The 15,355-nt window shown below is 40.1% G+C and overlaps 1 protein-coding gene across 2 annotated transcripts; it reads left to right on the top strand.

Moving 5' to 3' along the window:
* The first annotated feature begins 1,932 nt into the window (after positions 1–1,932).
* Positions 1,933–15,323, top strand: hnrnpl2 (heterogeneous nuclear ribonucleoprotein L2). Of its 2 annotated transcripts, none has more exons than XM_079608836.1 (14): positions 1,933–2,085; positions 2,633–2,751; positions 2,847–3,084; positions 3,169–3,254; positions 3,516–3,612; positions 4,510–4,582; positions 8,976–9,008; positions 9,818–9,886; positions 10,120–10,385; positions 10,473–10,594; positions 11,519–11,720; positions 11,810–11,867; positions 12,030–12,134; positions 14,308–15,323. In XM_079608836.1, exons 1-14 carry the CDS (start codon positions 1,999–2,001, stop codon positions 14,364–14,366), a joined length of 1,614 nt encoding a protein of 537 aa, XP_079464962.1. In that variant the 5' UTR covers positions 1,933–1,998; the 3' UTR covers positions 14,367–15,323. The 2 variants fall into 2 exon arrangements, with proteins under 2 accessions (XP_079464962.1, XP_079464963.1); XM_079608837.1 differs by lacking the exon at positions 14,308–15,323 and adding an exon at positions 13,588–13,661.
* Positions 15,324–15,355: the final 32 nt, after the last annotated feature.

Raw genomic sequence — 15,355 nt, forward strand, 5'->3', positions numbered from 1 at the left:
GACGTGAAGAGATCCACCTCTGCTGGCCCGAATATGCTCCATATCACATTCACAGTCTGAGGGTGTAGTCTCCGTCCTCCCTGGGCTACCCTGTGTTTTGACAGCATGTCCGCCCTGGAAGTCTTTCAGACGTGCATTGAGCCTGAGTGCCAAGAGAGAATGGGGACACATGCTTTCAACCATAGTTCAACTGGCTGGATGTGAAGCAGTCCCATGCGACATAACGCCGAGACATCTTCCATAAAAACCTAGCGCTTTCTGAAAACTCTTTAGCGAAAATGCCCTGCCTTCCTTGAACAAGTTCAGATACCGGGTGGGCTCGCATAGCAATAGAGTTCAGACTCACGCCCACAAATGGAATACATTGCCTGGCTTTTCTACAGGTTGATCGGAAGACCCAAACCCTTAAGGTGGTTGATAAGCTGATCTCTGTGGCTGCACAGCTCATTTGCTGAAGGAGCCATAAAGCATCCAATCGTCCAAATAATTCATAGCTCGTACTTTGTTCAGACGAAGAGGGGGTTCATGCACTTGGTCAATGTACGTGGAGCTAAACACAGACCGAACAGTAGGACTGTAAACTGGTAGGCCGTGCCTTCGGAGGCAAATCTCAGAAAGCGCCTGTGTCGAGGGGCTATCTACCGAAGAGGTTGTGAATCTCTGCCCTCAAAACCAGGAAGTTTTGAGCTTGAACCTCCAACGCCACCTCGGGAAAGTGGGTTTGTCTGTGGGCAACCTGAAGCGTGTAACCACTTATGATCATGTTTAGCACCCACCTTGATATGCCTCTGTGAACTGCGCAAGAGGTTTTAGTGTGGCCCGGTCTGACAGTTCGCTAATGAGTAGACGGGGAACTGTGTAAGGCGTGAGTGTGAGTAAGAGAGGGAATAGGAGAAAAGTTATTTTTGTGAGGTTGTTTGATTTTGTGGAACAATCACATGACAACTTTCTTTGTTCTCGTCATCTGCAACAGGCAGGGAGGCGAGGAGAACAGGTAGAGCAGCATCCGATCAGGCTGCTGGACCATCTCTGGTGTCGAGTTTCAGACTTCTAGGGGCAGGGTCCCTGATGCTTAGGAAGCGCATGACCCAGAGACCAAGAATATATATCTATAGGGAATATATTCAGCATTTGTCCATCCTTTCAAAGTAACACAGACATGTATAAATAAAAACATGAATAAATAGGCCTACAAATTATTGTTGGTAGGGCTGCCCAAATTAAAGAATGTAATTAGAAAAAATTATAATCTAAAATCAAATCAAAAAGTATTTTAAAGTAGATTTGTAGAGAATTTAGTTATCATTGGACTCCAATATATGTGAAGACACTATGATAGCCTAACAGTCATAATCTTTAATTCATCAATAGGTTTATGACACTGGCCCAGATTAAATATATTGATTTTTATTATTATTATTAAATATGAGGCCTACTTTTATGTCAATAATGAAACACAGTGAATTCATTTTGATTCCGTTATTTATTTATTTATTTTTGTTGTTGAAAATATAAAATATAACCTATGCCACATTCAAAGGACATAAACTCATTGGTTTTCATGTGTTATATTTACATTTATTTAGTAGGCCTACAGATGTGTGCGCATTGTGTGGAACAAAGCACATTTGAAATGAAACTGGATCTCGATTTCTGGCGGGGGAAAAAACTCGTGATCTCGAGAAATCAACTTATTGTTATGCCAGAGTCAGATTACAAGAAAACAAATTCGTGAACGAAATTAAAAATATAATAAAACACTGCCTTTTATTTTATGGTTTCCGTATCAACGAAGCTGAACGAGTGAATACTGTAAGTGTCCAATCATGGACCTTTGCTTTGTGGTACACTGTTTTCATTGGATTACAGTGGTGACTGACAGTTCTGGCAACCAGTAATATCCACGGTTCTTGTCCGGAGGGCGTCACCCCCGCCTGTCCCATTTTCTGTAGTTTTCGTCCATTTCATATTGTTGCGCGTGAATCGTAACGGGACAACATGGCGACACAGACGGCCCGCTACTACAGTGAAGGTGGCAGAGCAACTAAACGCCAAAAAACGGAAAGCGAGGGAGGAATGGCGACCGTAAGACAAATCTTTGCTTACATACTATCAGATATTTTGTTAGAGATTTTATATGATATAGCTTTAGTTGGCTAGCTGGCTGAAATAGCGCTAGTTAGCGAACCAGCTAACCAAACAATTGAGCTACAACATGCTGGATGTTTGCACCGAACCCATTACAAAATCACAAATGTGACTACATGAAATCATTAAGGAGGAAATGTTTGCATCAATCGTATGAAATGTATGTATTTTTCATGCCACACGTAAATTCTGTTAGTTTTCTGAATGAATGAATTTGTTGCGTGTTGCCGTAGCCCAATCATAGATGCACGATGCACACGCTGTTATCACAATGAGTGGGGAAATATTGTGCATCTTCACAACATACTCGACGGGTTAATGCATATTAATTTAGAGAATGTGCTCAATTTGTACACGATAAGGATCGTACACACATAATGCAAAATGTGAATAATTTTATTTTGTCTTGTTATAAGTTATGTTTGTGCATAAGTTATTAATTATACCTGTTCACTGGAATAATGTGGTGATTTATTTTTTATAGGAAGGATATGATGACCCACATAAGACCCTGCCGTCTCTTGTGGTGCACGTCCGAGGTTTAGTGGACGGGGTTTTGGAGGCGGACATCGTTGAAGCCCTGCAAGAGTTTGGCACCATCAGGTAACTTTCCGGCTTTATCTACATAGGTTATGCCATACCTTGATTTTACTGGTTGTGAAATGCATTGAGGATCATCCATCTCCATCTCTCTGCAGTTATGTTGTACTCATGCCCAAGAAGCGTCAAGCCCTGGTTGAATATGAGGATATGAATGGGTCTTGCAATGCTGTTACTTACGCCAACGACAACCAGATCTACATCGCCGGACATCCTGCGTTCGTAAACTACTCTACCAGTCAGAAGATATCCAGGCCGGGTGACCCTGATGACTCCCGCAGTGTTAATAATGTGTTGCTTTTCACGATCATGAACCCCATTTATCCCATTACCACGGTAATACCCACAGCCACCAGCTTTTATTATAGAAATGTGTTTTTTCACAATTGAATTCACACTAATATTCTTGTCATTTTATAGGATGTTCTGTATACTATTTGCAACAACTGTGGTCCTGTTCAAAGAATCGTGATCTTCAGGAAGAATGGTGTCCAGGCCATGGTGGAATATCCTTTTCTGCTTCAGAATGAATATCAAAGCTGTTTGTGTTTATGAATCAGTGTGATCTTGTCATTTGAGTCCTTTTCCAATGCTTTCTTCTTGTAAGATTTGTGGTTTAAGAATATCTTACTAACATTGTCGGGAAGTTTCTATTTAAGCCAATTAACCGAAACCTATAGTTTGTTGCCTTCCAGGAATGCTTTAAATAATGTCATCTGTAGTGATGGCGCACAAGATTTCCTCTGTATTTCTTTAATTCCTCGCACATTTGACTCCGTTCAGAGCGCCCAAAGGGCCAAGGCCTCGCTCAATGGGGCCGATATATACTCCGGCTGTTGCACACTAAAGATCGAGTATGCCAAGGTGAGCTTCATCTAAATTCACTGTGTGATGATGTTAAAACTATTTTATTTTAAATAATTTTTCAGACTGTTTTGATGATATCCGATATGCATGAATGGCTTAAAAATGTGGTATCAGAGGAACCATAATTTGTAGCCAGTCTTCAAAACCTTGAAAGCTGAAGTTATACAGTTAAACTTTAAATAAAAGTTAAAATACTATAGCCAAAAAAAAAAGTTTTCATGGCTCAATTTTTACTTATTGCACCAATATATATATATATATCACTGCCCAGCCAAAAAAGTCACTGTTTGGATTTAAATTGGCAAATGTTTAAGAGTCTATGATTGGATAATTTTTGCAGTGGTTTTTATGTTTCTAGCATGTTATATGTTTGGCAACAGTTCTTCTAACTCTAATTAATGGAGTGTGTAGCTTTTCATTTATTAAACAGCCGTGTAGGAAGACACATCGTGGCCATATTGCAGGATGACAATGCTGAGATTCATCAGGCTCAGATTGGGAAAGAATAGTTGTGAGGGAGCATGAAAAATCATTTTCACACATGAATCGGCACTTTTATCTGAGTTTAAATTGATTGAAAGTCTTTGGGAAGTTCTGGAGGAGACTTTACAGACTGCTGGACTCTTGCATTGACAATACAAGATCTCGACCAAACATTGATGCACCTCTTAACATCACGTTTATTTCCATCAAGAGGTGCATACATTTTTGGTCAAGATCCTGAATATGGCCACGATGTGTCTTCCTAAATGGTGGTTTAAGAAATGAAAAGCGACACACTCCATCAATTAGAGTTAAAGGACTGAATATACTCAATACATCTCTACTCAAGCATGGCCATAGGTTATGGTAGAAAGCAAATTTTACTATATTAACTATTATTATTTCTCCTAGCCAACACGCCTTAATGTGTTCAAGAACGACCAGGACACATGGGACTACACCAATCCGAACCTGAGCACCCAAGGTACCGTTTCCCCTACATCTGCTCTGACATTTCTCAGCGCTCTTACTGCCACTGTGGGGCAAATAAGAGGGTGGGATTGGGGCATCTTACAACCGCAGCAACGAATCCGCTGTTTCATCCCCCTGTGCTGAGAGTTAGGCATACGTCTATATAGGCCGACATCTACACCGCATGTTGTGTGTGTTTCCCTGACTCTCTGAGGGCAAAGTAAAAAGCCGTATCTGTGTGATCTTGCTAAGGCTTCCTCCGAATGTTGTCCTTCTGATATCTCATAAGCTTCCTTTTCCAGCAAAGCCCGTCACATCTCAGTAATGTGAGGGGCAAGTGGCTTTCTGGGTAAGCACCATGTATTGTGCATGGGGATCTACTTGTATACATTTTATTGTCAACATGAAACTGATTAAAACCCATTTTGCTTTCTAGGTGAAATGAATTTTTTTTTTTTTTTAATGTATTGAATTGTAAAAAATGTAATACGCTTTAGTGAAATCGCTCAAAATGGAAAGTTGTTTTGTTCTTCAGAATAACATCCATTGATTAATTGTTCACCAAAAGAGTTGTGACGTGTTAAAAGTAAATGGGCACAAATCTGATTTCATGTTGACTTTTAGGACTAAAACTAACATGATGTTGGCTGATGGCATTCATAGCCACCTATAGTGTACGCAGAGAAATCCCCCTTACAAATTGCAGTTCAGACGCACTAAATGCCTTTGAAAGCAATGTTCTTTGGTGCTCACGCCGGCCATTTGCTCCTCACATTCATGCGGTACATTTAGAGACCGACACGAAAGCACAGAGCCCTCCAGAATATCAAGTGCGACAACAGAACACTCAGTACATCTGGACATGGGGGACATTTCCTAGATTTCACAGAAGACACAACAAGTGCCACAGACTTCCAACACTGTTACCAGTCAACAAACCACAACTGCTTCCTATACCTGCGAGAACATTTCTCCAGAAGGACAAACACTCATTTTACTCTCGTGAAAAACTGCAAGACATCCTGACAAAATCACGCACCATTTAGCACTCATCACCTCCTACAGAAATGACACTGCCAACGAAGACATTCTTCCCGTTGTACGGCAGTACACATTGATGGATTTGGGGTTGTTGGTACAAGTAGTTATGGCTCCCACACCCATTCAACTTTCTCCCGTTGTTTCTGACGGGGTCAAGAACAAGACACACTCCACTGTGACACATCACCTTAACCTCACTGCTAACAAGGGATGTTTTTGACACGCATCCTCAAGTGACACCACGACACAATTCAAACAGACCTCTTCTCTTCATTCATGTCAGACTGTTGATGTCCACAGACAAACAGCCTTCTCTGAACCTGTCTGTCTTTCTCTGGGCCTCGTCGTCTTTCTCTCACCGTGCCGATCGTTACAACACAAACCCCACACCTACAAATCGACATGCCTGCCTCTTCACTCGCCAACAGCTGATGACACTAAACCACTCGAGACACCGAAGACACTGCAGACAACATTCCTACAAGCAGACGCACTGACATGCAGACACGTCAAGTGTTTTTACTCAGTTAAGCACTGCAATTCTGCCCTGGAGGCTGGTGTTTCAAATACACTCTCTTCCTCCTCTAGTCCTTCCCTTTCACGATTCCTTCCTCTCTCTTTCTGTCAATATGTGACGTTTTTTCCCTTTTTTTCAGTCGTATGACTACTGTGTAACACCCTCCGTATGATGCAGGTTGGCTTTGTGTCTCTAGTGGAAGTACCAGTCAGTCTGAATTGAGCATAAATTGCTCCAGCTTTACGGCCTCCGTAAGAAGACAGGCATTGAAATGTGAATATGGATCAAATGCTGGCATCAGTGGAGCTTTGAAACCCATCTGAAACCAAGAAGAGTGCTTGGGAAATCAGTGGAAAGGACTGGTGGGGGGAAGAAATGGAAAGTTCTTGTGTGCGAAATGGAGGAAGACGCTCAACGGTGGCTAATTTACGGCATGTTCTACTTGCCCCATCCTTCAACCCCCAACCCTTACGTGTGTACTGTAAGTAACCCCAAGCTTCTGTTGTCTTGGAGTGATACTCTCATAGTCTAATGTTTCATGGGGATGTGTGACCAAATGTTGGACTAACTTGACCTTTTCCTTTTCAGTTTAGTTTTCTTTTTTTTTCCCTCATTGGGCTACACATATGTAGTTCAACAAGGTGCATTAAAATGTTTATTAAATGTAACATCTCTGGGTTGGGTTGTGCTTCTGTGAGCATTATTATCATACTTGTGATCCTCTTGAGGATCCCCTTTTTCTCAGACGGAGCAATAGTCTCCCATCTGGCACCATTTTATGTGTTTATACCAAATACAAGGTGCTTTTCTCAAAGCCAACTATGGTCGCAAGTTCTGTTGAGTTCAATGGAACTTGCGACCATAGTTGGCTAACCATGCTTTTGGGAGACGCGACCCCTGTACAGGCCCTTTAAACTAGGGATGCACCAATTTGATAGTCAGTGTTGGTATCCGCTTCGAAATTGCAATTTTTGTCGGATCGGGTATCAAGTCAGACAGGAACGATTGAACCTGAAAAATGCTCAAGGTTGTTACTGTTAAGCTCCACAAAAGGCAAATAATATTAAAAAGCACCATTCATTTTTGTGCGCAATATTCAAATCTTCTGAACCTTTCGATAGCTTAATGTGGGGAACTGACAAATATTTGTTGTTACGTTAAAGTTCACGGTAGCTCACGGTACACAGAGTAAGAAGTTTGAGATGCAATTGCAACGGTTGACAAAAACAAAACCACTGAGAATATATTGACTGATATTTTGATCTGTTTTTGGGCTAATTAATATTTTAGAGGAGCTAAAGCCTCTGTGAAATTGGTCTAGCGACGCCCCTGGAAATTAGTGGATTATGTTTAACACCTAAAAGATCACTCATCAGTTCCACACACACTCGGGTGTATATATATATTCTACAGTGGGCATTCGACTGGGATTGGTATCGATATTCAGTATTTTGGATATCGGATCGGTTTGGAAATTGTTTATTGGTGCATCCCTAGTTTAAACTTGGAGTTCGCCCAAAGTGTACTTCCGTTTTTATGCTTTCGCAGTGCTATTTGAACAGAGCGCGGCTTAAATTTCTTCATTTAGCTCGGTTCACAATTTTTTTCATCAATAAGTTGGCAACATTTTCACAGTCGAAAAAAGAAACCAACATGAGGCGGCAACAACTGCTTTGTCTCATTTTGAAGGCGGCGCCCTCCGGAGGTTGCATTTGTTGGCCACATACGTCATTGAGGAGCCTCATTTCAGAAAAGTAGCCGTTACATTACAAAGTAAGAAATAAATTACAGTAATTTTACACCTCAAGAGGAATAACTAAATTTTGTGACGGTTACTTTTCTGAATTGAGACCTACGACGCATACAGCCGCCATGTGACCTCCTGAGGGCACAGCATTAGAAATTAGATGTGCGTATGCGAGATCGACAAAATTGTACCTAGGCTCTTTTTGTTAATCTGCCCGAGTCAAACTTTCATGTATAAGCATAATTAGAAAGGAAACGGCACTTTTAAGATTGCCCGTATTGTCGATTTAGCTCAAACTGTGCTTGAAGTATCACCAGCAGCTCTACACTTGAACTCCAGCATTGACTACATTGTTTGTGTACACAAAGTTTACTAAAAAGAAAGGTTTTGTACGACTCACTTTATCAGTTAGTGTTTCCGGTGGCTGGAATTTTGTCCGTCAAAAGTAGTCGATCTCCGAATGCAAAGTAAACTTAGTGTACACAATGTAGTCAATGCTTGGAGTTCATGTGTAGAGCCGCTGGTGATACTTCCAGCACAGTTTCATGTTGTCGAGCCTCCTTAGTCCTCCTTACTCAATATTAAAAGTGGCGTTTCCATTCTAATTATGCTTTTGTACGAAAGTTTGACTCGGGTAGATTAACCAAAAGAGCCTATGTTCAATTTTTGTGACAGTTACCCTTTAAGTACAGACATTTTTTATCTGTTGTGACTTGTGACCTCTGGAGAGAAACAATTAAACTTTCAAGTGCACGTGTTGAGCATCTGTGTTCGTGCACACAGTCAAAGAGTATCCTTTGAAACACTGTTCAGCTGAACGCATACGCTAACTCGCTAAGCACGAAAACTCAAGTATACTTTGGGTTTAAAATCACTGGTTGTGGGACGAGAACTAGATTGTGCAAAATCATGCTGCTTAAGTTAAGTTGTTTACATCTTTATATTTATCATTTTCAATGTGTTGCATGTTTTGTAATAAGCAAAGCAAATAAAGGCACGGTGGCCCACACTTTAAACTTCCTAAATAGAGTAAGAACCCTGTAATGTGATTGTTCATAAATGTCAGTGAGATTGATGTTTGCACTGTGTGTACTTGAACAGGTGCAGATGCTGATGGCAATGGGGGCAATCAAGGTGTGTGTCTGCAGTAGACCGTCTGTCCTACACACTCTCACACACACTCACTCACTCACACTCCCAAACATATGACATACCACATAGTCATGATGAGTTACTCTGTGGCTTTATTATAAGCTTGATTGGGCTGGTACACCGCAAAAGAAAGATTAGCCAGCTGACTGTTTGTGAGTAGTAATAAATGGGTCATATTTAATTGGTGAATCTCATGAAACCTGTCAAAGTGTAAAATTTCACCCTAAAATCATTTTTAAATTAAAGAATATGAATACCATTATCATTAATCTTTTTTTTTTTTTTTTACTATTGTGGCAATTCTCATTATTGTAATGCAAAAAAACTCATGGTGAAAACAAACAACTTTTGTATTTTTGTTTTTTTAAAGTCACATTACAATATTTTTATACTGTGATGTAGTACAAAAAACTGTGATCAATTTTCCATAAAAAGAATCTCCTTTGGTAAGTATAAAAAAAACTGGACAAAAATGTTTGGTCACATTGATGCATGATATATCATACAACATTTAATGATTCAAAATAGACAAACTTAATTTTCTTTATGAATATTTGTAAAGAAATTTAAGTCTATTTAAAGAAATAAAAGAAAACGAGATATTTTTGAGATTCACCCTAATTTTCACCCAACACCATATTTTTTTTCTTCTGGTGTGTCCCCTTCTCTGCTGATCTTGAAGCACACGCCAGTCACATTAACATTACAAAGTCCTGTCGCCTCTCAGCGAACTCACTTTTCACTCTCTCCCTCTTCCCTTTCTTGGCCTTCTTCTTTCTCTCGCCTCTCAGATATGAACGCCAACCCCAACAAGCGCCAGAGGCAGCCGGCTCTGCTAGGAGACCACCCTCCAGAGTATGGTAAGGCTCGCGGGGTACACGCGCTTACACATTTTACCCATTTGCTCACAAACGGGGGACTGGGTGTTAAAACGACAACAAATTGGGGTGCGTTTATCACGGTGGCAGCAAGATGGTGCTGTGTTGACGATAAAAAGCTAAATTTAAGTGAAGGGTGTGGATAATGTTTGTTTACTCCGGACCTGCCCATAACCCCCGCCCCACGTGTGTATTTGTCGTTTGTGGATCCTCAGGAGGTGGTTATCACGGATATCAAGAAGAGAGCTATGGCACTCCCTATGAAGGGCGACGGATGGGGCCGCCCATGGGTGGTGCTGGGCCCCGGCGCGGTGGGACCAGTCAGCGCTACGGTGGACAGTACGGTCCCCCGCCTCCGCCTCCTGGAGAATATGGTGCACACGCAGACTCCCCAGTGATCATGGTCTACGGCCTGGATCCCGTTAAAATAAACGCGGACAGGGTCTTCAACATCTTCTGCCTGTATGGCAATGTGGAACGGGTACGTACAACAGCAATACGAGAGTCAGACGCTGCCAAAAATGCAAACTGCTTTATTTGAAAGGCCATTTTTCTCTTCTGACTGTAGGTGAAGTTCATGAAGAGCAAGCCTGGAGCTGCCATGGTGGAGATGGGAGACTGCTATGCGGTGGATCGTGCCATCTCGCATCTCAACAACAACTTCCTGTTCAATCAGAAGCTCAACGTGTGGTACGTTTCGACTGCAGATTTATTTGTTTTTTATTTAGCAATAATGGCAGGTGGATCTTATTTTATTTTGCATAAAAAAATGAAGCCTAATCGGATGAACTCTTTTGAATATTTTTGACAATTTATATATTTAATAATTAAAGGCATATTACAATTGCGTTGTTAAAATACTTTTTTACACTGAGAATATTTTTAACATTATGGTAATAAGAATTTAAAGGGAAAATGTTCTTGATTGTCACAATTATTTTTTTTTTCCTAAAACTTGTCTTCATTAAGTAAACTGCTAAATATTTTATTTTATCATTTCATCTGATTATGGAGAAAAATATGACCAACACTACCTTTCAAAAATGTAGGGTCTGTAAGATTTATTTATTTATTTTAAATATTTTTGAAAGAAATATCTTACACTCACCAAGGCTGCATTTATTGCATCACAAATAAAGTAATATGTAGTATATTATTGCACTTTAAAATAACTATTTTTGATCTTAATACATGAATGCACTCTTGCTAAATGTATTAATTTTATTCATTCATTAAAAAATACTGACTCCAGAGTTTTGAACAGTAGTGGATCCAGTTCCATCATGAAACTCAAGATGGGCCTATACATGCAATCTATAAGCAATCACATAATTACCGTAAGGCTCAAGCTGATTGGCCTCTGTTAATCCTGCAGCCAATGAGATTGCTTACTCAACTTTTCAATATTCTGGTTGAGTATTTGCTGTAATCTAGTCCTGCAGTGCAATAATCAGTTCCCCTGAAACCCTCCACCTCCCCCAGCTCCACCTGCCTAGATCTGCTATGGGATGCATGTCTACATGCTTGTTTCTGTGTATCTAATGGCAGTAGCATCTGCAGGTTTCATAATTGAGTAATTCAACGGTTTCATCTGTTTGTTTTTCTCCGTGTCAGTGTGTCTAAGCAGCAGGCCATCATGCCCGGCCAGTCATACGAGCTAGAGGACGGGTCCAGCAGCTTCAAAGACTTCCACGGGAGCAGAAACAACCGCTTCACTTCTCCAGAGCAGGCGGCGAAGAACCGCATCCAGCACCCCAGCAACGTCCTCCACTTCTTCAACGCAGCCCCCGAGGCTTCACCAGAGTCTTTCACCAGGGTCAGTGCACCACATCAGAGCATAGCTGGACCTTTCATGTCTTATGATGCGATTTGATGTCTAAATGTAGTACCTTCGTCTCTTTTCAGATCTGCGAAGAACTGGGTGTAAAGAGTCCTGCCAATGTCAAACTTTTTGCAGCCAAAGGTATGTAATAGAATAATTGTGCCATCTTTGCATTGTAAATCATAGCCAAACTCAACATAAACTAATTTACAGTGCAGCCTTTGTGTCAGTTTTGTGCGGGAGACGTTTGTCACCTGTGCAGCTCCGCTGTTGTGATGTCTCTAATGCGTCTCGGTTGAATAGGCTCCACATCCGAGAGGAGTTCATCAGGGCTTCTGGAGTGGGAGTCTGTTAATGATGCAATGGAAGCCCTTGCTATGATGAACCATCACCAGATGAAGAACCCCAGTAAGTGATCGCATCTTTAGTGCTCCACTGATAAAAAAACAAAATAAAAACATTTGGATGGCCGATGCTGATATCTTAGAGAGCAGGGTGGCCGATGACAAAATATACAGTACCACACACATTTTAAAGATAGTAGAAATGCATGCATAATAATTGCTTACATTAAGTTGATATTTGACATATTTTCTAAAATTTAAACTTAGTGGCTAATTCTGTAAAGCAACTTTAGAAGGCAGCTTCTTGATTCTGTAATTTTTCACGAATAATAAACAAGTGAAAACGATTGAGCTGCAGGAGTAATCGCAAATTTTTTTTAATGAAAAGATCCTGATTCAAACATCCATGCGTTCTTATTCCTGAGTGACACTGATTCGGCTCCGTCTATTAAATCTTCGGCAAGCACAATCACACTTGATTCAGATTCGAGCTGAAAACTAATTTTCAAGTCCTGAATATTTACGGGTGTGAGTTCGGTGATCATGCGGTTGTCATTCCGGTAAACAACTCAACTGTGTGTGTGAACGTAACCGCATTAAAGACTCAAATACTGGACTGACCACCGCATTCTGCTGCTGCCGGAACGTGGTTAGTGAGCCATTGAATCATTCATTCAAAATAATTTTACAAATCATTCAAATTAATTAGATATTTTTTTAATGGACTGCAGCAATGAACATTTTGTCAGAACCTCTAGTAAATTACCTAGTTTAGTTATAGTCTATTTAGTATCGTCGGAGATTCGTGATCCGTTTATTTTTTTATAAATTGTTGCTAAATTAATCTGGAATCATGCAGCTCTACTTTTTCATACAGTTTACTTTGTTTAAAAGATCTGTCTAATAATTTATTAAAAGATGACTGTTAAACCGAGAACTAATAAAGATGAAGAATAGGAGCAAAGACAATCAAGCACTCGCGTTCTCATCGCTGTCAAAATAAAAGTCCCATATCCAACACATCGGCCAACAAATACATAAATAAATAAGTATCGGCCAATGGCGTTAATTAAAAAAATTCCATATCGTCTTTGGAGATGTGTATATCGGCTGAATTTGTTATACGATGGGCACCTTTGATGGAAGTAGGGCTGAACGATATTCGATTTTAACATCGACATCGCGATGTGCGAGTGAGCGATAGTCACATCGCCGGAGCATGCGATGTGAAGGGTAGTAGCACCAGCGGGAGATATTACATGCGCTTCATGAGGCACGCGCGCGGTCTCTTGCTCGCTCTCCCTCTCTCTCTGCCGTGCACGCGCTGCGCGGTTTGGAGCACAGTCTCTGTCTCGCGGGCGCGCTCGCTCTAGATTCCGGAGATTTTAACTAATTCGCGGGCATCAGTGAGCCGCTATCAATATGCGGGAGACTCCCAGGAGATGTCTGTATCTATAATAATATCGGCATTAGAATTATTGATTTTTCATTAGGCTATTTTTTTGGTGCCCCCTCAGCTCTTGATGCGCATGCTGGGAGCGGCGACGCTGACAGAGGCGGTAAAGCTGCTGTTTAAATGTGTTCGGCTTTTATGTTTACAGAAACATGTTCTCTAATCTGTTTAGAAGATTTAATACAAAATATATTGAAGTTTTATATCATTTTGTTTATTTCATATGATTATGATGACCAACACTGTTTTACTTTGGCACTTTGGATAAGAAAAGTTGACTTAAAAGATTGTGAACCAAAATGCTTAAGTTGTTTTATAAAAAATATATTTTAAGTTAGCCTATATTGTTGTAAACCAATCAGGGGGTTGGTGTAAAGCTGCTGTTTTATTTAAAAATGTGTTCTGCTTTTGTGTTTACAGAAATGTTCTAATTTTGGAATAAAATATTAAGTGACCTTTTTGTCACTTGTAATGAAGCTTGCTTATTAGTGAAATTATTAATATCATGGAATGGTAATTATTGTCTTTAGCCTGGAGTTATGGCTCTCAATATCGCAATAAATATCGTTGGGGAAAAAAATATCGTAATGTAATTTTTTTCCAATATCGTGCAGCCCTAGATGGAAGTGACGTAGCTTTTAGAAACTGCTATACCAGAATGCATTGCACCATCAGTGAAAACTTGTCTTCAGTAGTATTTTTAAAAAGTAAACTTTAGTTCTCACTTGGTTCATACCCTTTTTCAATCTGTGTACTCATCCTGTGTTTCTGTGTCTCTGCACAGGTGGCCCGTACCCATATACACTTAAGCTGTGCTTCTCCACTGCACAGCACGCAAACTGAGTCCCAGTATCATCGCTCACCCATCACTTCACTTCCCTGCTACTTTATTGTCCTTTATGGCTCATTCGTGCGATTGGGTGTGCAGACGTGTTGAGTTGACCTTATGTTGATTGAGCCGCAGCACAAGCTGAGTGTGAAACTGACTGAACTCACTGTTTTTAAAGGAAGAGGAGAGTTTAAACGCTTTTGTACCAGTATTTTGGTTTTGTTACCGTTTTTGGTTCTTTTTTTATTGCTTACCATGAACGACTGTTAGCTCAGCAACTCACTTTTAGAAATGTCACCCTGTAAAGAAGATTGCATTTTTTTTTTTTTTTTTTTGATTGTAAAATAAAAAGTGATAATGGGTCTTTGTGTTGATTGCTTTTGCAAGGGAACAATTGTGACTCATGTTTTAAAATGTTTTGCAGCAGTTCAACCTCTTTTCTTTTTTTTCTTTCAAAAAGCTGCCTGGATGTTACTGACTAGTGTATATTTGCGATCTGGACAATAAAATGTAATCGATTTAATAAAGAAATTTAATCTGCGTATTCAAAATTGGCTCGCTGCCACTTGCTGTTAATTGCATATCAAGTTTGCTCATGCATCTGCAGGGTTTCATCAGTCATTAACTTTAGATTAGACACAAACTCATGGAAATGTAACAAAATATTAAGAAGTCACTGAAATGTCTAGCTGAGGTAAATGTCTCTGATTATCCTGTGCATTGAGGCCCAGAAAACCAAATCATCTGCTGGGCTACTTTCGAAGTAAATTATTTTATAATTATTTTGGGGGGAAATAATGCATGGCCATTGGGAGGGTCATGGAAGTTGATCAGGAATGGTAAGAAACACTGATGTGATGAATCATATTATGAAGTCTTATCTAGCCTTATTACTTGGTGAATAGTTTATTTTGCAAAGAGTAATATTGTAATAGACTAATGTTTACTCAAAATAAGCATAATTAAATTCACACGTCTTTGGACTGTCCTGACCTCTAGAAAC

Source organism: Phoxinus phoxinus (assembly GCF_949152265.1).
Source record: "Phoxinus phoxinus genome assembly, chromosome: 4".
Lineage (NCBI taxonomy): Eukaryota > Metazoa > Chordata > Actinopteri > Cypriniformes > Leuciscidae > Phoxinus > Phoxinus phoxinus.